Below are 20,623 nucleotides of genomic sequence, written 5' to 3' on the forward strand. Positions count from 1 at the left end.
AACACCTGCCCCTAAAGAGGCAGGGTGGGGTGCTCACCCACACTGGTTGGCAGAGCACGTCCCATCTGCCCACCCTCAGCCCAGGCTCCTGGCTGCTCTCCAGTGTCACAGCCACGGCCATTCACCATGCTGCCCTCCACATGAAAAGCAACAGAAAGCATGGTCCAGTCCATGGCTCATGTAAGAGACACTACATCGAGCAGCCCAGTCACCCTAGCTTTATCTCAGAGGCACCTGTGCAGTGGGACCAGAGATATGGTTCCATAACAATGAATGCTCCCTCCTGCACCAACATGGTTTACCTAAACCTTGTCCACACCAAGGATGGAGCAAGACACATCTTGCTTACCTGAAGACCTAAGAAGATAACCCAGCAGAGAGACACCTGGCCACAAGCCCAGCAAAGACCTCAGGCAGAGCAAAGAACTGCACCGAGCAGGATCAGAACAGGCTTAGTACTGCATACTGTATTTCCCATGCCACAGGGAGCAGCACTAATGCTAYGCTTGGAGAAAGGCCCTTTGATTTACTTGACATGTTTACTGTGCTTTTGGGGACCAAAATCAGAGATTGAAGCTAGAATTATTTATTGTTCTATAAATGAAATGTATAGAAAAACAAAAAGCTTTGAAAGGTAGTAGCTTTCAAAGTGAATGATTCATATTTAATATTTGCAATTGGAAGGTGTCAGGCATCAACCATACTGGATCTCCACAGAGGCAAATACCCATTTTGCTGTCAAATTGCAAAATCACATCTCAACTTGAGATGTCTCAAAGACTGGCAACTTAAGTAAAGAGTGCTCTGGCACTTCGATTTTGCTTGTATCACAAACACTCACTTACATGTATTACACAAAGTTCCAGCAGATGTTGAAAGGAAAAAAATAATAAAAAAGGTGATTTCTAGCACAAATCTTTTTACAAATTTACCTCCATCTCTTTCTACTCCAAAACATCTCATCAGATATCACACTGGAGGACTTAGAAAAGGAACCAGTAGAATCATATGCTAGAAAACTAGAATCACCATGTCTGGGGCTAAGCAAAAAGTTTGAAGGCTGATTCCTTGACTCTGTCCTACTATAACACTAATTTTCTGAGGATATCATTAAACATCTTTTCTGTTTATCTATTTGCACATTGAGTATCCCTAGCCACACACAGCTGCAATTAACATTAACTGGAAGAGCATTGCAGTTTTTCCCCTTGAAAGGCACTGTGCTGGGGCAAAATATTCTTTTAATTTTTGGTAGTCCAAAGCCTAGCTAGGCCATCAGCGATCCATTTTCTGCTCCCTGCAGGTATTCCAGAGGAGGCAAAATGGGCTAACAGATTTCTTCCGGAAGTGGGCAGACTACCGGATTGGCTTTGGAAACCTGGAAGATGAATTTTGGCTGGGTAACACCTTCACTGTTCTGTCTTTCTCTAGTGCTGTCAAAACCGAGATTGTGGCAAACAGTGAGTCAAACAGCTTGTCCTTGCCAGCTTAGCTCTCTTCCTGGCCTTGTTCAGCTGGTAGCTCTGCTCTCAGCTTCTTGCTTTTTGCCATACTTCTCGTTGCTCTCCCTCTCCTTTAATACCACTTTTCTTCCGTTGATCATTCCCTGTCCTTATGATTAGAGCAGTCATATATGGATACACAAGATAACAGTAAGTCACAAAGGCCAGCAGGTCCCTAGTTTGTGAAGTTAATATACTAGCCTTTCATTTTGACTCTGCCTAAACCTAATAGCAGCAAAATCCCAGCACTGGACTGTACTATCTAATTCCTTGGACCATTTCTGTTTGCCACATGAATGTCCTGTACAACTGAATCACTCCATAGATTCCTCCAAAGACAGGCCCAGACTGAGAAAAGTGTACACAGGGGCAATTTGTGGGACAGAATTTGGTATTTTCCTTGGATAACAAGTGGCATTTATGGCTCATAGGTCTCCCATGGCTTCAGTGAGCAAGACAGTTGTTCAAAGTAAAAAGAAAAAGGGTAAAGAAGGAGACTCAGCACAGCTCCAAGATGGATCCCTCTCCCATAAAAATGAGCATGACCAAGGCCAGCTCAACAGTATAAATACACTCTGTTTGTTAAGTGAGTTTATCACCCAGAGGTATATGTAACAGGACAAGCACCACAGCTGATAGCCCCCAGATTCACTGGTGCTAAAAAGTGGAGGACAGAAAGTTCAGACCCAACCACTGCYAGGAGAGAGCAAAACCTAACCAGAAGCACTGTTACTCAGTGGTTCCTCTCCTTGCTTTCATTTCTAATAGCTATTTTGTTTGTCTAATGCTTTTTCAGTTTGCTTACAGAGCATATCCAGGCACTGGGTCTCACTGAGTGTCTCACTACTTGTCTTTCCAGGCTTGGACAACATCCACAAGATCACCTCCCAGGGGCGCTATGAATTGCGAATAGACATGAGAGATGGCCAGGAAGCAGCGTATGCCTACTACGACAAATTCTCCATCGGTGACTCCAGAAATCTGTACAAGCTCCGAATAGGAGAATACAACGGCACCTCCGGTAGAAACTCATGCTAGACAGCAGTTAATATGTTGTAGGAAGCTTCTAGGACTGGTGGGTCTAAAACTGTAAAGGAAATCCTAACTCAAAGTTGTTTCTTACTCTTCTGAAACAGCCAGGCACTAATCCATAGCTCTTYCTTTCTGTTCATCACGGAAACTAGATGGATAAATCCCACTAACGACACAGTGAATTTTCCAATGGGGATTGGATATTTAATGTAATAGCCCTTGCTGTTCCAATGGCTGGATCAATAGTCAGAGGTGTCATTTCACTCAACAGTACCTGCAGCTCTAGTAATGCCATGACATGCTGCAGGGTGAATTTATTACCCTCCCAAAGCAATGGAAAATCTGCAACCTGCTGCATACTTTCATTATATAAGGGCCAAACACTAGCCATTTTTACAAGGATACTGTTAAACCTGCTTGCTTGACTGACACAGCAGCACTCGGCTTTGCTCATCAGAGAGCTTCCTGAACACAGCCTCATGCTGAAGCACCCTAGGCTGCAGGATGGCAGGGAGAGGATTCAGGCTCTTGAGCATCAAGATGCATGACCCAAGAGCAACCTTGTCTGTCAGTTACCCTTAATGGCGTGTCTTTCTGCAGGGGATTCCCTCACCTATCACCAAGGCCGTCCCTTCTCCACCAAGGACAGGGACAATGATGTTGCTGTGACTAACTGTGCCATGTCATACAAAGGGGCCTGGTGGTACAAGAACTGCCACCGGACCAACCTCAACGGCAAGTACGGAGAGTCCCGTCACAGTCAGGTAAGGGCAAAGCTGGCACAGCATTTCTTGTAACTGTGTGACTCACCACTCTGTATTCTTGGTCCCTTCCCCATTTCCTCAYTGTCTGCCAGATTCTTTATTTATTAACATGAGGCAAAAGCGGTGCCTCCTCCTCATTATGAAGAGAGCAAACATAGGCTGCTCAGGAATCAGGAGCACTTCAGGAGTTATCCTATATCAACTGAAGGAGTCACCTTTGAGCCATTTAGGCTGATGCTTTGTACCTTATATTGGCTGCCATGGTCATTTACCCAGGCAGCTTGCTAAGTCACATTGATATCTATGTGTGTGTGTATGTATATTTATATATTTTTGTATACGTATATAATCAAAAGCTTTTGTGAGGCAAGAATGACCAAACAAGTCAAAGCAGCATAAGGTTTTTTTTTTTTTTTTTGCTCCCAAAAACAAATTCTTTTCTTCCTTCTGGTACCTCTGCAGAATTCAAGTTTATCTCCTTCTTCTCCCATTCTTGTTTTGTGTTAGGCTTTTTCTTCACCCTGTACCTTTTTTTTTTTTTTTCCCTCCTGCCAGGGGATTAACTGGTACCATTGGAAAGGCCATGAGTTCTCCATACCCTTTGTGGAAATGAAGATGCGACCCTACAACCACCATAACGTCTCTGTGAAGAAGCGACGGTCCCTACAGCTCTGAGGAAGCAGGACCCCTCTCCCACTTCCCACCACCTGACCTTTTCTGTCATTTGTTTGTATTTTATAATACAAAAAGGGGAAAAAATATTACTCCTCTGAGATAGCAATCCGCCCCTCACTAGTCCTGGAGGGAACCATGGCACAAGTAAAGGCTGTGGAAAAGGAAAGACCTCATTGCTTAGCATCAGTCCCAGAGAAATAACAATTTTACACACTTCCTATCCCCAAACCTCTACCCTTAACATGAAAAGAAAGACAGACAGATTTGTGATATTTTTTTAAAAGACTTAGAAATCTCCAGCAATCCCTATCAGAAGCATTTCACTTGCCCTATCACCACCATCTCTGCTGTGAGCTCCCTCCCCTGTTCTCAGAGCAGAACCAGTTCACCAGCCACTCGGACGGGGACAGGCCTGGCCACAGCACAGGGCAGACCCTCTCTTTGGGCAGATTACCTCCCTGCAGCCTGGGACTTGTCAGACTTTTGGGCCACACGGCAGAAACTTTCACACCCAAGGTTCTTGATGCAGCTGTTTCCACCACGTAAGAGTAGCCAGACACCGATCCTTTTTGTCCTCACCTCTCTCCTCTCTGCCAGCAGGTCCTGAGCTTCCCAGCATTCCAGCTCTTCCAGCAGGTGGGAAGCCTGTCTCTCCCTTTGGCCAAGGCCACATGGCCTGGTTATGCCCCTCCCTATGCATAGGCACTGTAYGGGTGCAAACAAAGTGAGGATGAGAACTCAAAGCCTCATATACAGAGTTCAACTAGTGCAGATCTCACTAGGAGGGCATGGGAAACGTTTGCACATGCAAAGAAATTCTAGAGTACCCACAATTCATATGTTAACCCCATCAATACATAGTCCATCACAGCCAAAGTCATCCTCTTGTAGATGACATGTAGAGGAGCAGAAAGTATAGATCAAGAACTGTTCTACCAGCCATGAATACTTGAAAGCTGTATCATCACTCTTCTCCTCTGKGRGCTGAGCTCAGCACAGCCATAGTGCGTGATATTTATCTGGGTTATGTTTAGCTTAAGGGAGAGGAAAGGAGATAAATGAGACAATTTGGGAGGGAAAAAATATCCTGCACTCTTTAAGTCTAATTTGGACCCAGTTATTCTACTATTTTTATATATCAACATATTGACTCCCACAGAGGTAGCTGGTCCGAAACCAAAGAGTGTCAGTGAAAGACCAGCAACCAAAGAAGTTCCAGATGGCTACAGTCCATCTGGAAGCCAGCAGATTATGTAGCAGTCATCAGCCTAGCCCACGAGCTAGGCTTATGGACCTCTGTGCGTGAAGTGGGAGCAGTGATGATGCAGACAAGGGAAGAGAAGTACAAGCTGAGAAACACCCATACCCTTCCTGCTCCTACACCATCCCTGTGATTGCAAGAGGGACACAAATTCTCAGTGCCTTGGTATCACCATCTCTGTAATGGGAAATTCAGCTGCTTCCCTTCCTTGAAGGAAGATTTAGTCCATTAAGATTTGTACATCACTTTGAGACTCTGGAAAGAACCAGTGAGTTGCTCTTCCTGTCCTTTACTTCTCCTTTCTTAAAGAAGATATGCTCTTCAGAGAGCTCTCTTTGTGCTCTGTTTTCATTGGCACTACCTCCACTTATCACAAGCACGTGTCACACTGGATTTAGCCCTCTCTGCTGACAATTCTAATCAATGTTTTGCATTGTGGTTGGCCTGGTCTAGGATAAAGGACTCGTCCCCACTTCTGATTCTTACATGCAAGTACAATGCAGCTCCTGCCTGGGTTCACAGCTAAGGGAGCAGTACAAATACAAAACACCGCTTTTTGATTTTATCACACTGAAACTACTTTGTCTTAAGAAGCACTTCCAGAAGGCAACATAAAGGCATCTTTACAGTAGCTTACAATTCAGGACAGTCTCTTTCACAGTCATGCCCTTAGATTTTCTGATGTTATTCACCACTGATGTGGAGCTGAAGGACATTAAGCAAGAAATGCAGCTTCCTTATCTATGCCATGGCCTGGCACACAAAAACATAGCTCACCCAGAGGTCAGGATTAGTTCCAGGGTTGAACCACTCAAGTGGTCARCTTACTAGCTGACAGGGACAGTCTGACCAGGAGGAAGGATGCTGTAGTACAGTAGCACCTCATGTAAGTGAGGCATCTCTTCTAACAACCCATTGGTGTGAAAACAGGCAGTAAGCAAATCATCTGATCGAGGAATGGGTCAAAGAGGACAGAGAAGATGGAACCTCTCACAGCAGACAGTCAGTGTGGCAAGATGATCAACTTGCCTCATTTTAGGCCTCCCAAACCAACAAGAAGCAACAGGCAGAAATGATCAAAACATAAGATGACTCCTAGTAGAACTGGAGAGTCATATTTTCCCAATACGACCCAAGTTTATGGATAAAAAGTACACTAACAAAAGCTCTTGAGTCCAGTAGTTATAAATAGGACCCGAGACTGACGGTGGATAGTATTAATTTTCTGTTTAGAAAGTGGTTGTTCAGCATGGGTGGGTGACATGGTTCCTTTTCGACCCAGTAGAAATATGGGAATTCAACATTCACTGTCAGCAAAAGGCAAGAAACCTTTCTCTTTTCTGTAAGCACAAAACAAACAGAAAATTTTTAAAAAGTGCTCAACGAAATCACAATCTCATATATTGGACTTCAGAAAGAGCTTTCTTTCAGCCTTGTTTTTCCAGGCAGCTCAAAAGATCTTTTTAAAGATCTTTAAAAGGCTGATTATTCTCTAAATAGATTTCCTGTCATGTGTTCTTCTCTCCCTGATGATGTCTGCCATTGCTTTCCTAAGTCCTATAGATGGGATGAGAGCACCCAGTTACCAGAACTCCAATATTGAGGCAGAAGGACACACTTGGAGATAATGTCTGACCTTCCAAAATTATTATAACCTGAGACAGGTTCTTCTAGAAAAAAAAAAAAAAAAAATTACCAGCAAGAAGTCCTGGCACATTCCTGGTTCTTCTGGTTCTTGCTCTGCTTCCTTCCTAAGGTATCTAGGCCTTTCTGAGTCAGGTGCCGTCTTTACTTGGACAACAATGTTGCTGTATCTCTGATTTCGCACCAAGAGCACCAGGGTCTTGTGTTCACTACCTTGGGGAAAAAGAGTTTCTAAAAATGCTTTAATGTTATAGTTTGGGTGATAACCCTACCAAAGCATAAGCAAACAATGAGCAAAGACAAACTAGTCACGCTGGTCCTTGTGCCTCATTCACATGGCCCATAAACAAGATGAAATTTTTCAGAATTTTATTTTTCAGCATTGTCCCATACATTTCTTTTGATAAATCTCTCACTATTGTTTTCAGGCATATTTGTGCTTAATATTGATGCTGCAGAAAGGCCGAGTGATTTGGTTGGTTGAGCAGGATGAACTTTTTCTGAACTAATTCTCCAACCAGAACAAATRTGTCTTTTTCCCTCACTGTGACATGACTCCTGTGCCATGTTCATCTCCAAAGACCTTMGCTCCCACACTTCAATCACTCCTGAACTCCCTGGTGGCTCTTCTGTGCATCCAGCTTGCAAGGCTGGGCTCTTATTTGGACCAGGCCCCAGAATGAACCAGAAGACACCATCCAAAAGTGCACTTCCATGTGCCAGATGCTAAATACCAGAGTACCAATGAGAAAAAATAAATTAGGTCTTACCCCTAGCAGAGCTTGGCACATGTCCTGGATCCCGGTGGCCTTCAAAGCCACCTCTGCTTTCTAACCCAAAGCCCTGCTTGTCCCTAGCAATGGGAGACCTTCCTGCTCTAGCAAGAGAAGGAAACATTAGAGCCCAGGAGCTCCATCAACAGCAAAGCCCACTAAAACCAACTGGCAGCCTTCAACTTGGTGAGCAGCATTTGGATACTCAGCAGCTTTCCCAAAGCGCAGACAAGGAAACAGGAGGTGGGAGATTGCTGGCGAGCTCATCTGAGCTGGCTGGGCCAGGCAGGGCACTTCTTGGCACTATGGAGCGCAATCGCAGCTGGGAGTTCTGAGATGACAGCTCATCTCCCATCACCTTGGCATCTCTGTCCTCAGCCCAACGCGCTAACACACAGAGATGGGAACATTAAGCATCTGGGAATGCCAGGGGGCTTCCACACCTCTCTTCCCTAGTTTAACTTACCCATTTCCAGTCCTGCTCAATTGCTAAACCCACCTCTGCTCACCTCTTAGAAATGCGACCAAAGAAAGCAGGCAGGAAAGAAGAGCTACTTTTAGCAAAGCCACGTTAGTGAGGTATACACAAGTGAATAGCTTGTGAAAGGGCAACAAGCTCATGCCCCAAAACTCTTTTTAATTCCCACTTATGCCCATTGACCCCCATGACACCGAGTTCTATCCGCCCACCCGCGGGCTGCGAGATACCCATCTGGGTTGGCAGCAGAGATGGCTGGTAGATGCTCCCAGCTCCTCTGAAGGGAAGGGTCTTTGGGGAAGCGAGTGAAGATACGAGGACACCCCTGTCCGGGACACAGTGAAGCCCAGACTTTGAGTGGCACGTGGCCTCAGCAGGCAACCATGCTGCTCAGTTGACTCTGGCACTTGCTTGGAGCGGCGAGGATGCAAACTGAGAAACCAATCAAAACAGCAACAAAAAAATAAAGGCAAAACATAGTTCCTTTTGTAGAGGCCGGACACGAGAGGCATCACTGCTTCCAAAACAGAACAAGCAAAGAGGAAGAATGGAGACACCAAAATCCATTGGACAAATCCTGATGAGGTAAAACAGAAATCAGTGAGACAAAATGGGGTTAGGGTGGGGGTAAAAATAAGTAAATAAATTAAATAAATAAATAAATAAATAAATAATATACTAAACAACCCTCTGCACCCTGCAATGGCAACGTAGCTTGGAGAATGGGATTGACGCTTGTTAACCGTTGTTAACTAGTATTTTTAGTCCTGACCGCTCTTTAGCTATGTATAGTTCCTTTTTTTAATGCATTTTCTATACATTAATAAAACAATCCAAACGAGTSTCTGGAGTGCTAGTCCCTGATGTGGTAGGAGGAGCTGTGGGGAGCGAGTTGGGAATCAGCGCGGCCCAGAAAGAGAAGCAAAAAAAAGCATGGGAAAAGCCCCTAGAGCTGCATCCTGCAGAGAGAGACACCTTGGTGAGACCCGAATGACTCCAGTTGAAGCCGAGCCTGATCTAAACCTGCTCCTTGCACACAGGAAACACCCCCATGAGCTGAATTGCAAAGCAGCCTCCCCTGAGCCACAAAGCTGCCTGTCTGGTGCAAGCTTCCTCTTTCAGAGCTTGCAAAACAAGAGGGCCCATAGCTCCTGGTGAAGCCCCACTGCAGTAAAAAAAAAAGCAATGAATTTGCAAGCGATTTGGGAGGGCATAAGCTGAGCAGCTYTGAACAAAAGTCAGAAAACCGAAAAGCCACCAGTTTGCCGTTTGCAATGTGTGATCTTCTCCAAGRGTTTTAAGCACACTTTAAGTACACTCTAAGCAGTGCATCGAGGGGCTGCTGGGCCGCACAGCTTACACGAGCACAGAAGTTAAAAATAATAAAAATAAAACAGAAATGGAGAGAATCCCAGGCCAGAGCCCTGGGATGGCCATAACTGATTTCTTAGCAAACAGTATTTCAGCCAGTGAATTTGCTGGGGTAAACACAGTTTCAACAGAACATGCTCCTAGGGTAAAACATTGATTAAGCAAGAGTGGTGATGGGGGCAGATTGCAGAGAATGCAGGAAGTCCTCTCTCTCTCAGCACACAGGCGGCATTTAGCCTGCCTTGCCTCCTGTTTTAATATCTAACACGGAGCCAAAATGAGAAAGCCCGAGAGAATACCTTCAGCCAGACAGCTGCAATATTTTCCATATTTAATTTCGGAGTGACAAAATAGGCAAAATTTGCTTTGCGGCGAGTTAGAAATTTCTCTTTTTGCTCCAATTTGGTAGAAAAACAGGCTTTTGCATGTTGGGGCTTCCCCCTCACACATATATGCAACCAGCTGAGTGCCCAGCCGCAGCAGTATGGAAAAAACAAAGCCCCAAAACCTGCAGCATGGTGACACCCCAAAGTGACCACTTCCCTTCCTCCGCAGGAGAGCTCATGCTTGCTTTTCAGTTCACAGACTAAAGAATTGTGTGATGGGCTCGGGGCTGGACCTGGGGAGCTACTGCCCAATCTGCTGCAGTCCTGAGCTGCCACTGCTAATTCCCACAGAGCGCCTGCAGGAATTAGCAGCTTCGCCCAGCACTGCGTTGTTCCTGGGCACCCAGGTTTCTCCAAGCCCTGCCACAGGCAGCTGCATTCCTACGTAAGCATGAGCACAACTCATTGCATGTTATTTCTTATGTCTGTCCATTCAAATGCTGTTTTCAAGCTGTTGTTCCCACTGCAGGCTGTGCAGCACACACAAGTGTCTTCCCATCTTCCCYGCTCATGACATGCAGCAGACCAGAGAAGGGAATAAGGAATCCCAATCCTGAGATAGAAAGGAAACAGAATTTCTACCTTCAGCCTACTCTCTTCCCCTTTATTACACTGTGGTCGCTCTCTTGCCCTTATGGCAGGCGTTCACAATCTCTCACCCCAGCTGAGCACCCACGTCGGCCCCGTGTCCACCCTGAGTGACCTCACAGCTTTCCAAAATGCCCCTCAAAGGGCCTTTCTTCYTGCCAGGGGCCACAATGAACAGGCCTCTCCCGCCTCGGCCCTCTCTTTTCTCCCCCCTCCTTGCACTGCACTATTTGCATTGCCCTCCCCACTTCTTCCCCTGCCCCAACTACAGCCTCCCCAGGGAGGAGGTAAATGCAGCCCTTGAGGACACCCAGGGCCAGCTGAAGGTTGGGGAGCGAGGGAGGCTTGAGTACCGCCTCATCCCTCCCCAGGCCGGGCTCCTCATCCCTCCCAGCACCATATCACCTCCTGAACGGCACACTAGGGCCGGAAAAAATCATTGCCATTCTCAAAGCAACTAGCGGAGGCTGCTATTTTTACACAGCCCACTTTATTTTTAGCACTGGAACAGCCAGTTTTTCATGGGAGGGCAGGAAAAGCATAGGGAATGGGCAAGGAATGCTACCCCTGCGGCAGAGTTTTCCATTGCTTACTTTAGGCTTGGCCCCTTGCGCACGAGTAGGAATCACGGCCACCAGCAGCCTGGAGGGAGATACCCTCCTGGCGCAGCTCCCCAGTGCAGAGCAACCCTGAGGTGCTGCCCCCTCCACAAAAGGAGCCTTCCAGAGCAGGTCTCTGCTGTGCAATCCCTGGGTATTGAGCTGAAATGCTGACACAGTTTATTCCCTTTTTGTCTTCCAGCATGGCTTTGCAGGAACAGCAACCTTGCCCATCGGTAGGCGAGGAGCAAGCAGGCTGGTAGCAATACTCCCCGGGGCCATGGGCCAGGGCTGGGGCCAGCTCTCTCCTGGTGCACAAGAATTCAGTCAGAACTGGCTCCTCTGGGCTGGAAAAACAAACAGTCTCAAGGGACTATCCAGCCTTGGGAAAGCAGGCAAAGGCTGCAAGCTGCCAAGGGCCCTGCTCTGAAACCCAGTGGACAGAAACCCCAAGGCCTTCAAGACGCCCAAACTCTCTTTGGGTGGCACCAGGACTGGATAGGCCAGGCAGTGTTCCTGGATCTGATGAGGGGCATGAAGAGGAAGGAGAAAAAAAAAAAAAAAAAAAAAAAAAAAAAATACAAGAATAAAAAGCCTTATCCTGAGGAAGGCCGGTATGATTCATCAGCTTCTGAGTCACAGCTTCCTCTACCCTGTGAGGGTTTTTAAGGAGCCCTGTGCTGCAGTAGTATCTTAGTCACAGAGCCCTTGCTGCATGAGAGTTAAGACAACTCTATGTGGATGGTTAAAAAAAAAAAAAAAAAAAACAAACCCACAAGGTGAAGTGAGCAGCAAACAGTGTGTCCCCCAGTGAAGCCGGGCCCCTGAGAAGCTGCTGATTAGGCCAGCCAGGTCCCTTGTGCCTGGTCCCTTGTGTTGTGAAGGGCAACTTCACCTTCCCAAACTGAGCAGGGTCTGGACATCAGCAGCATCCCGAATCCCCCATTCGCTTGCATCTTAGCCAGGGTATGCAGCTTGGGCTATGAAGAAGGGAACAAGGGGCCAGCTGCACCTTGTCGGACCTAAAAACATCCATGCAAGATCCCCGGGAGCAGACACGGGAGCAGGAGGGTGCCGGCGCGGGGGCAAGCAGCACCTTCCCTCCCTCCTTGCCGGTCTCCTCCCAGCCCCCCGGGGCACGCTCGAGCTCTCCTGCCCCGGCTGGACACGGACCGAACCCCTACGATGCCGGCCGGGCGCTTGGCCCTGCGGTCCGCCAAGCGCGGAGGCGGCGCGGCCCGCCTGGCCCGGCCCGGCCCCTCCGCAGCGCAGCGCAGCGAGAGAGGTAGCGGCTCCCCGGCCCGGCCCGGCCCGGCCCGGCCCAGCCGGCGGCGGGTCCGCCCCGCCGAGCAGCGCGGCCGGGGGCGGCGCGGAGGCAGCGGCGCCTCCCGCTGCGGACACTCGTCCTGAGGCGGCGCGGAGCAGCGGCCGCGGCCTCGGCATCCAGGTAGGTCCGCTCGGGGACAGGGTCCGCCCGGCCCGGCCCGGCCCAGCTCGGCCCGACTCGCCCGGCGGCGTTAGGCAGCACTTGCCGCCCGCGCGCAGGAACCGTCCGGGCTTTGCGGGAGCACTAGCGAAGCCTCTGGGGTGAAGCTGCCACTTCTTTAAAGACACCCGCTCCTCCTTCCCCCCCCCCCCCCAAAAAAAAAAAGCCAAAAAACCCAAAAGTGGGGGAAAAGCCTGTCCTTTCGGGCATTCCCCCGCGCGCCGCTGCCGGGCTGGGTCCCCGGCGCCGCCGCCAGCTCGCAGATGCAATCATGGAGCGGGTTGCAGGCAGCTTGCAAAATAGTTTCACTTTAACCCTGTTATCTGGCCTTCGTATCAGCAGTGTTCCAAATTACTCCTTTAGGGGATGGTAGTAGTTCTGCACAGGCTCTCTGGAAGGTTTGAGGGCAGAGGGTATACGCAGCAGCTTTTGCTTTCTGCCCATTGATTTTTGGTGTCTTGTTGTTTTTGGGKTTTTTTTTCCCATTTATTTATTTATTTATTTATTTATTACACATTTGAGAAAGGTTTCCTGAACCTGTTGTGAGACTCTGGAGTAATGAGAGAAAAACTGCTATTATTAACCCTTTCCGAAACAATACTATCTAAGCACAGCTAAGGAAGCTGCGTGTGCTCAGGGGGGTGTCACGTTTTGTCCCATTTTCCGTAAGCCTGCAGGTGCAAATGGGAAAAGAGCTGCCATGGGTGCTTGTAGCTCTGTCCCCGCTAGCCAGGCCAAAGGGCTTGTGGGCTGCGAGGGGAGTTTGCTTTCTCCTCGTGTGACCCCAAGAGAGCTGTTGCTGCCAGCAGAGGCAGGAACAGAGACAGCGTGAAGCTGATAAGAGGAATGCACTCTGGTTTGGCTTTGGGGTTGCTGCCTTGTGCCATGTATCAGTTGTGAGCTCCAGAAGTTAGGTCTCCTCTGCATTAAGAAAATGCATTTGGATGCAGGCTGGGCTCTTCCGTACCACCTCTGCCATGAGGAAGCCCTGAATCATGGCACTAGGGGCTTTAAAATTGACATTTTTGCCCCTGCCAAGGGCACCAAACTTATGTAGAAGGGGCATGAGGGCTCCTCGCTCTGCCACCTGTGAGGCCATGGTTGCTCCAAGGGCTGTCCCAAGTTAAGCTTCCAGCTGACCCAGAAGAACTGGGTGAGCTTTGTGGCGCTGGAGAAGACCTTGGGTAGATGTCAGAGCCTACAGAGCCACCATCCACTTGCAAAATCAGGCCCTAAAAAGCCAGCACTCCCTGCTCTGCCACCATGACCGCATGCAGTTCTCAGCTTTGCTCCTTCTTCAAGGCGCTCTCTTTTGCTGCAGACTTCACCGCTCTGCTGCCAGTGGCTGCTCTGCAGTACCCTGTATGCCGGATGTGGGCAAGCATTGCCTAGGCAACCTCAGATTTTGCTTTGCTGATGCTGAGCGTGGCAGCCACCGCCTTTCAGGCTGAGCCGGACAGGTGGCGCTTGGCCAGCCTCACCCTCCAGAGCTGGCCCTCGGCTACAGCGGCCTGTAGTTCCAGCAGGGGAGATATCCTCCAGGCTCAAAAATGTCCTTTGAAGCCTGTGGGGATTAAAGAGCCTAGCCCCACTTGGATAAAGCTGACACAAGACGGGCCCAACATGGTCTGAAACGACTGCATGAGCCAAGGCAGACCTTCAGCTAGCCATGATGGGTGGCCTCGGGTGACCCCCGTGGAGCTGCTGGTGTAAAAGGCACCAGTTTTTCTGCTCTCTCCTCCCTTTTTTTTTTTTTTTTTCAGCTGAACAGCCCCTTTATTCAGGGCACAGGCGTCCCTTCACGCATCGAACAAAAGGCGATGCACCGCCAGGAGGAAACGGTGCGGCCACGGGAGAGCAGCTGCCAGGAGGTGGCCCAGGCCGTGGCCACCTTGGCCCAGCATCTCAGGGCTGATGGGTGCTCCAAGACAGCTGCCTGGGCTCAGGGAGCCACTAGTGGGTCAGGGCTTTCCTCTGCACCCTTCACTGGGTGGCTACCGCAAAGCAGAGGAGATCCTCTGGGGCTAGGCCAGAAACAAGCAGCAAGAGCCTTTAAAATGGAAGCAGTTCAAAGGGCCCTGTGTTTTCCTCCTGCAAACAATTAATTAGCAGTTAGAAAGGAAGCTGCAGCCCTCCTTCCCTCCCCTGAACGTTAGAGGCAATAAACATAAAGCATCTCAGCACAGGAATAAAATTATACATCCTGTTTTGTCTGAAATTAAGGGGTTTGGCTGGGTTGTCTTTTTTTTTTTTTTTTTTGGAGTGAAGTATATCATAGGAGCCCAGTGTTCCTGTCTGGATAATGAGCTGTCAGGATATTTATGGATAAATGGCAAACTTGCTTCGTCCGCGCCAGCTTCACTGTTTGTTTGTTTTGCACTTTAACCTTTGCTAGAGCCCCTGGAGGCACCCGGACAGCCCCACGTGCCTGCCAGTGAAGCTGTAGGTCCGGCCCCAGATGGGCCCAGGAGACCACGAGGGGCAACTCTGGGCCCTTTYGGTGGCAGTTTGCACAGGGCTTGTGGGGCTTGCATTCTGTCACCCTCAAGCTTTGAGAAATCCCTGCACAGGGAAATCAAGGRGCGATGTACACGGGCTGCTTTTGCAGAGCTTTCCACATTAACTCCACATTAATTAATTAATGGAGGATTAACTCCCTCCATAGGAGCTATGAGTGGAGCTGCCGGCACGGAAATACTTTGTATGCGGCCAGGAGTATATCGCATAGTTGTGCAGCTGGTTGGAGCTAAGGAAGCATCTGTTAACTCCAGTTAAAGCCGGTCACGGACTTACCTCCCTTTACCGTGGTCTCCTCTTGCCCATTATCTGAGATTTAACCCCTTGCTGCCTTGCTCCAACCTGCRAAGTCACCCAGCTGTCCATCCTCCCCGGGGAGAAGCAGCAGGCGGCAGCAGCAGCAGGGTGAAAGAGAGCTCCTGCCACCACTGCGCTGCACCTGCTGGCTGCTCCCACCCCAGGGCCATCACACCACTTGTCTCCCTCCAGAAAAAAACAGAGCTTTTAAAATTCCCCTTCTGSTGCACAGGAGCTGGAAAGCACTGCAGATGGGGCAAAAATCAGCCATAAAAATATTACAGCTCGAAGTCTTCATTTATCTGGGATTAAAATTACTCTTGTTGCGTAGTGCTTTGCTCTCAGCACTTAGTTCCCAGAAGGTCTCCCATTGAAACTTATAAATCTATTTTCAGCACATTTCCCACACATGCCTTCGAAAGAAAAAAATGTCAGTTAACTGTTGCCAGCTCAGAGTTRCATGCTCTGGCAGATAGAAACCTAAGTTAGCAGCATCCAGACTGTTTTTTTGKGAAATGTAGGCGGGGAATAAACCTCTTCTTTCTAACTACGATCTAAGCACTGATGAAGCCCCAGACTGAGCACCCAGCAGCTACCCGGAGCACTTTGCTCTTGGTTAGGAAAGGCAGGGGCCCGATGTGGCTGATGAAAGGAGTCTGTGCAGCTTCTGTGCACAGCCCGGTGGCAGCAGCACACTCCTTATGTTTAGGGTTTGTTTCCTAAAAGAGGCGGAATTGGGTTTTGCTGGGTACTTTTTTTCTCGGAAGAGGCAGGGTGAAGCTGTGCAGGCTGAGACAGGGATGCGCAGCGCGTGGGGCCACGGGCAGCACCCCTTTCCTAGGGCCAGGGCCCAGCTCCGAGGCCGTGCTGTCTCCCTTAGCCAGAGGACCTGCAATCACAGTTCACACCAGGGAAGGGAAGCTTAAAAGACAAGGAGCCTGTAATCAAACCCAGCTGGTCCCTCCCCAGGGGAGTCGGGCCCTGAGGGCTGCATGAAGCCCAGTGCYCTACTCAAACCTCCTTGGGGCTCGAACCTCGCACAGGGGAGCCCTGGCCCCTCAGAGTGCTCCTGCACCAGGGCTTTCCTTGGAAACCTGCTGCACGRCAGCACCTCTCCCTGCACAAGGGAAAACCTTATGTCATGCCGCAGAAATTCTCCTGGGCCCTACCCATCCTTGGAGAAGTTCCCAGGTGAGTCAGTGAGGCCCTTCCACGGCTGACGTGGCCCCCAGGCCCCAGCCAGTGCTTCTTCCCTTTGTGGTTCRGCCCTGGGTGCGACGGGGGCGGCGTGTGGCAGCCCAGCTGCCTCGGAGGGCAGGCTCGTGCCTGCACCTTGTGCCCACGCGGCAGGTGAGGGGAGCAGAAGTCTTGGCCACGTGTGGTGTGAGGCACTGACCACTGCCCAGCCACGGCCTCAGCCACGGACTCCCAGTGTTTCACTACACGAGCCCCTGAGGAGCACGTGGTGCGAAGCTGCCCTGCCCATGCTGCTCAAGAGCCTCAGGCCAAGGCTCTGCAGAGGAACGAAAGAAACCCTGGGACATTCAGCTCAGCCCCTTCCCTGCAGAGGTCTTCAGGATGAGCTAGATAGAGCCTTTAGGGCCTCCAGGACAGCTAAAAAACAGAGGGTACATCCTCTGCTGAAAAAATAAGCCCTGGGAAGGGATGTGAAGGCTCTGAGATGGATCCGTAGTAGTGCAGGATCCATGCTCACCAGGAGGCTCTCCCAGCTGAAGCCTTCTTCACTTGTCCCCCAGGGATGAGCCCTAGGGAGAGGTCCTCATTTCCACAGAGACCTTGCCAAGGAAGGCAAGGCAATGGAGGCTTCTCTCCCTCTGCMCTGCTACCCCAGGGTACATCTTCCTCACTGGACAGGAGCTAGAAATTTCTGCTACATAGCAGGAGGGTGTCACATACGTGTGGATAGCTTCCCTGACTATAACAGATAGCCACATGTTGGAGACTGTTGAGGCTGCTGAGGCCTAAGCTCAGCCCACGCAAAAGYAGGGACTAGGAAAGCAGACACAAGGGGCCCTCCAAGGCAGCAGATCTGCCACCCTGCCGAGGCTCAGGCTCTGCTGGCAGATCCACAGAGAAAAACATTGAGGGTGCAGCCACCTGATCTGTGAATTTTCCTGTCTCTGCAGGCACCATCCAAAGACACTTTAGGAGCCCATTAGCTGTTTACAGGTGCTGAGCATATCCTGAGAGGCCTCAAAGCAGAAGGACTGTGCCAGAACAGTGCAGGCTGCCTGCCAGGGAGCCAACATGGAGCAGAAGATCAGCTCTTTCTTTAATTCTATTTTGGAGCTCATCCGTACCAAGCATGAGGAAGGGATCTTCAACACCATCTGCCTTGCTGTGCTGTTGGGCCTGCCCTTTGTTGTGCTCATTGTGTTCATTTTTATCTGCTGCCACTGCTGCTTCTGCAGACGGAGGGGAGCAAACAGCAAGAAAGGTGGCACCAGCAGCAATGGGCAGCTCCATGCTGACAGGAGCAAGAAGAAAAAGAAGAAGAAGGATGAAGAGGACCTGTGGATCTCAGCACAGCCCAAGCTGCTCTTGCTGGACAAGAGGCCATCGCTACCAATATAGCAGACAGGAAGGCGTCCAGGCCCTCCCTGCAGAGACCTTGCCAGTTCTTTCAACTGTGCAGTTACAAGAGGCAAGGAAATGCCATAGCTGCTGCCTTCTATGTAGTGACTTTCAAAAGAGGATGAACTCAAAAGCCAACCAGAGTGTTGAAAGCACTTGTTGAAGGCAAGGCACTTGGGCATGTGCTTATGCAGTTCTTTTTTTCCCCCACCACAACAGCGTGCCGGAAGGTAGAAACCCATGCAAAAGGACACACATGCACACAGACACATGCAGTAGTAAGCATGAGAGTGACCTGCCACTAGGCCATATGCACCTTCACCTAGAGATGCACCTCTTGCCATAAGCACAACGTAGTTGTATCAAGCTGACACTTGGCAAACTCGTGTTTGTAAGTGTGYCTGCTGTAGCACAGCCAAATGTGCCCAGGACCAAGTGCACTTAATGACTAAGCTGTCTGTGCACAACCACTGCATGAGCACACATGTCCGCATGCAAAGCAAGCACACATTCCTCATTCATGTGCCTTGCCACAGAGCTAGCACAACATGACTGCCTAAGCTCTGTCCAAATCCCGACCTCGTTGGAGATGCAAAGAAAAACAAGTGCCAAATTACATCACAACTCAAAGATGTGTTGTCTCCCCACTCCCAATCCAAAGGCAATAAGAGCTTTTGAAGGTAGAAACTCCCTGACACCTATCCCAACCGTAGAGACCTCATGATTCCATCTTAAGGCAGCAAAGCAGAAGGACATGCTGCCATCCAGACTGGAGTCAGCAAGGAGAAACAAGGCTGCAAGTCCAGKCCCTTTGCACCAGCACTGAAAAGTTCCTCAAGAAAAACTGTATTAAACCGTTTGGCCTTTAAATAGTCCATCATGCTGCAACAAGCACTGCATCACCTCTATGCTAGTGCAAGAGTGGAAATGCAAGCTGCAGCTCTTTAGGAGCTTAGTTGTGAGCATTAGTGTTATTTATTGAATGACTACTAGAGAAAGGTAGGATCAAGGCTCCCTGTGACATGGGGCTAGGAACYGATGCAGCACTGTGGCAGTGGACCCCCTTTCCCTATGCACACAGCCATGCCCATTCCTTGCAGCCATCATGCACCGTCTCAGACACACATGCAGATGCAAGAGCATGTGTTGCTGCCAACCAATGCCATTTGGGCAGCCGTTCTGCAGATCACTTCTGTGTTCCTGTCAGGTTACGTGGCTCCAGGATTTGGGATGTGCTGGAGGAGCAGGGAGTACGGTTTATGCCCACAGTCATCCTTTAMCTACATAATGTCCTTCCTCCTGCCCAGCTGGACTCTCCAGTCAGCTCCATCTCCATCCTCATCTTCCTCCAACACGCAGCAGCTCAGCCCAGCCCAGCAGCTAGCCACACCACCTGCAGTTCTCACCCCTGCGGCTTTTGGTTCTGCTCTCCCAACACCTACATGCCTACCCCACCACCTGCCAACCTAGGGGTCTCCTCTGTCCCCGCTCTCTGCACCACCAAGCTCGGCCCCTGCCAGCAAGGAGTACGATCAGAAGCYGCAGCACATCAGAGCTTTGCACCACATCTGTTTGCTAGATGTTTTCCTCCCAGTTTCTAGGTTGTTGAAGCAAACCRAAGATGGCAGCCAGACATCTTGGGGACAAGAGGCCAAACACACATGGAGGGARCCTGCCAGATACAACTGCTTACAGCCCTGGAGAGGGGAGTGTCACCTTGGGGAGCTGCCCTGTTCCAGTTCCCTGGGGGTACACCAGCACAGAAGCAGTGAGGAAAAGCTGCCTTCTCGAAGCAGTCTCTCCTGCCATATGGCAGCCTGTTTGGTCTGACTGATGGGGCGGCGATGCTAACAGCACGTCATGGGGCTTGGCCTCCATTTGGCTGTGTCGGTAGCAGCCTTGAGGCCAGACTCTGCATCACACAGGCCTTTAAAATGACCCCATATGTGCCTTATTTTCCAGTCTACTTTCTTACTGCAGACAAAAGTAACTCTCGTCTCCTCCAAAACAGGAAGCAGCATGTAATGCTGGAAACATTAGGATTTGCCACACCTAGCCATAGAGAGAAACACAGCTGTGGTCTCCATCCCAAACTCTGAGTCCTACCAGGATCCTGGAGAACTCGTGCTGCTCTCGGATTATTCCCTCCTGGTTCCCATATGCGGGTGCCTTTCCCCAGCCCTCCTGCCCCCACAACTTCCCAGGTGGGCAAAGCAGCCTCCTCCTCTTACTCCAGGCAGCAGAGCTGCCCACGCAGGTGCTTCTGCAGCGGTCCAAAGACAGCAAAAGCCCCAGAGAAGGAGTGTTGTTATCCAGAGGAAAGAACAAAAGCAGAGCTAAGGGAAACGAGGCCAGAGGCTTACCAAGCAAGCAGGGGGTGGGGTGGCAGCCAGCATGCGGAGAGCACGTTATCCCTGGTGCGCAACTGCAGTGCTTCGCACAGGTCCTGGAAAAAGTTCGTACTTCACACACCTCAGTGAGAGCAGTTTCAGACAAGGGCAACCAACAGAACCAGAGAAAAATCAGGGGGAAATTCTATAACTTCTGTTCCCTTCTAGCAAAAAATGCTCCTGACTCGTACTGCCTTCCCCCCCACCCCCCGCTTTTTTTTTTTTTTTTTTTCTCTTTCTCTCTTTCTCCTTTCAGCACACAACC

At 49.8% G+C, this 20,623-nt stretch overlaps 2 protein-coding genes across 2 annotated transcripts in view; both read left to right on the plus strand.

Moving 5' to 3' along the window:
* Positions 1-7,752, plus strand: part of TNR (tenascin R) — a 32,310-nt gene extending 24,558 nt beyond the window's left edge. The window contains exons 18-21 of the mRNA XM_026039830.1: positions 1,304-1,400; positions 2,362-2,523; positions 3,135-3,298; positions 3,854-7,752. Coding sequence (XP_025895615.1) covers positions 1,304-1,400; positions 2,362-2,523; positions 3,135-3,298; positions 3,854-3,973 — 543 coding nt within the window. The 3' untranslated portion in view covers positions 3,974-7,752. The remainder of the gene's footprint in view (positions 1-1,303; positions 1,401-2,361; positions 2,524-3,134; positions 3,299-3,853) is intronic.
* Positions 7,753-12,465: 4,713 nt separating this feature from the next.
* KIAA0040 (KIAA0040 ortholog) lies at positions 12,466-19,050 on the plus strand. Its single transcript, XM_026039836.1, has 2 exons — positions 12,466-12,520; positions 17,521-19,050. The coding sequence occupies exon 2, from the start codon at positions 17,642-17,644 to the stop codon at positions 17,966-17,968; it is 327 nt and encodes a 108-aa protein (XP_025895621.1). The 5' UTR covers positions 12,466-12,520; positions 17,521-17,641; the 3' UTR covers positions 17,969-19,050.
* The last annotated feature ends 1,573 nt before the right edge of the window (positions 19,051-20,623 follow it).

Source organism: Nothoprocta perdicaria, unplaced genomic scaffold (assembly GCF_003342845.1).
Source record: "Nothoprocta perdicaria isolate Ctin4 unplaced genomic scaffold, notPer1 scaffold_243, whole genome shotgun sequence".
Lineage (NCBI taxonomy): Eukaryota > Metazoa > Chordata > Aves > Tinamiformes > Tinamidae > Nothoprocta > Nothoprocta perdicaria.

Coding starts and splice junctions, on each gene's coding strand:
- KIAA0040 (XM_026039836.1), top strand. CDS start 17,642: ATGGAGCAGAAGATCAGCTCTTTCTTTAATTCTATTTTGGAGCTCATC.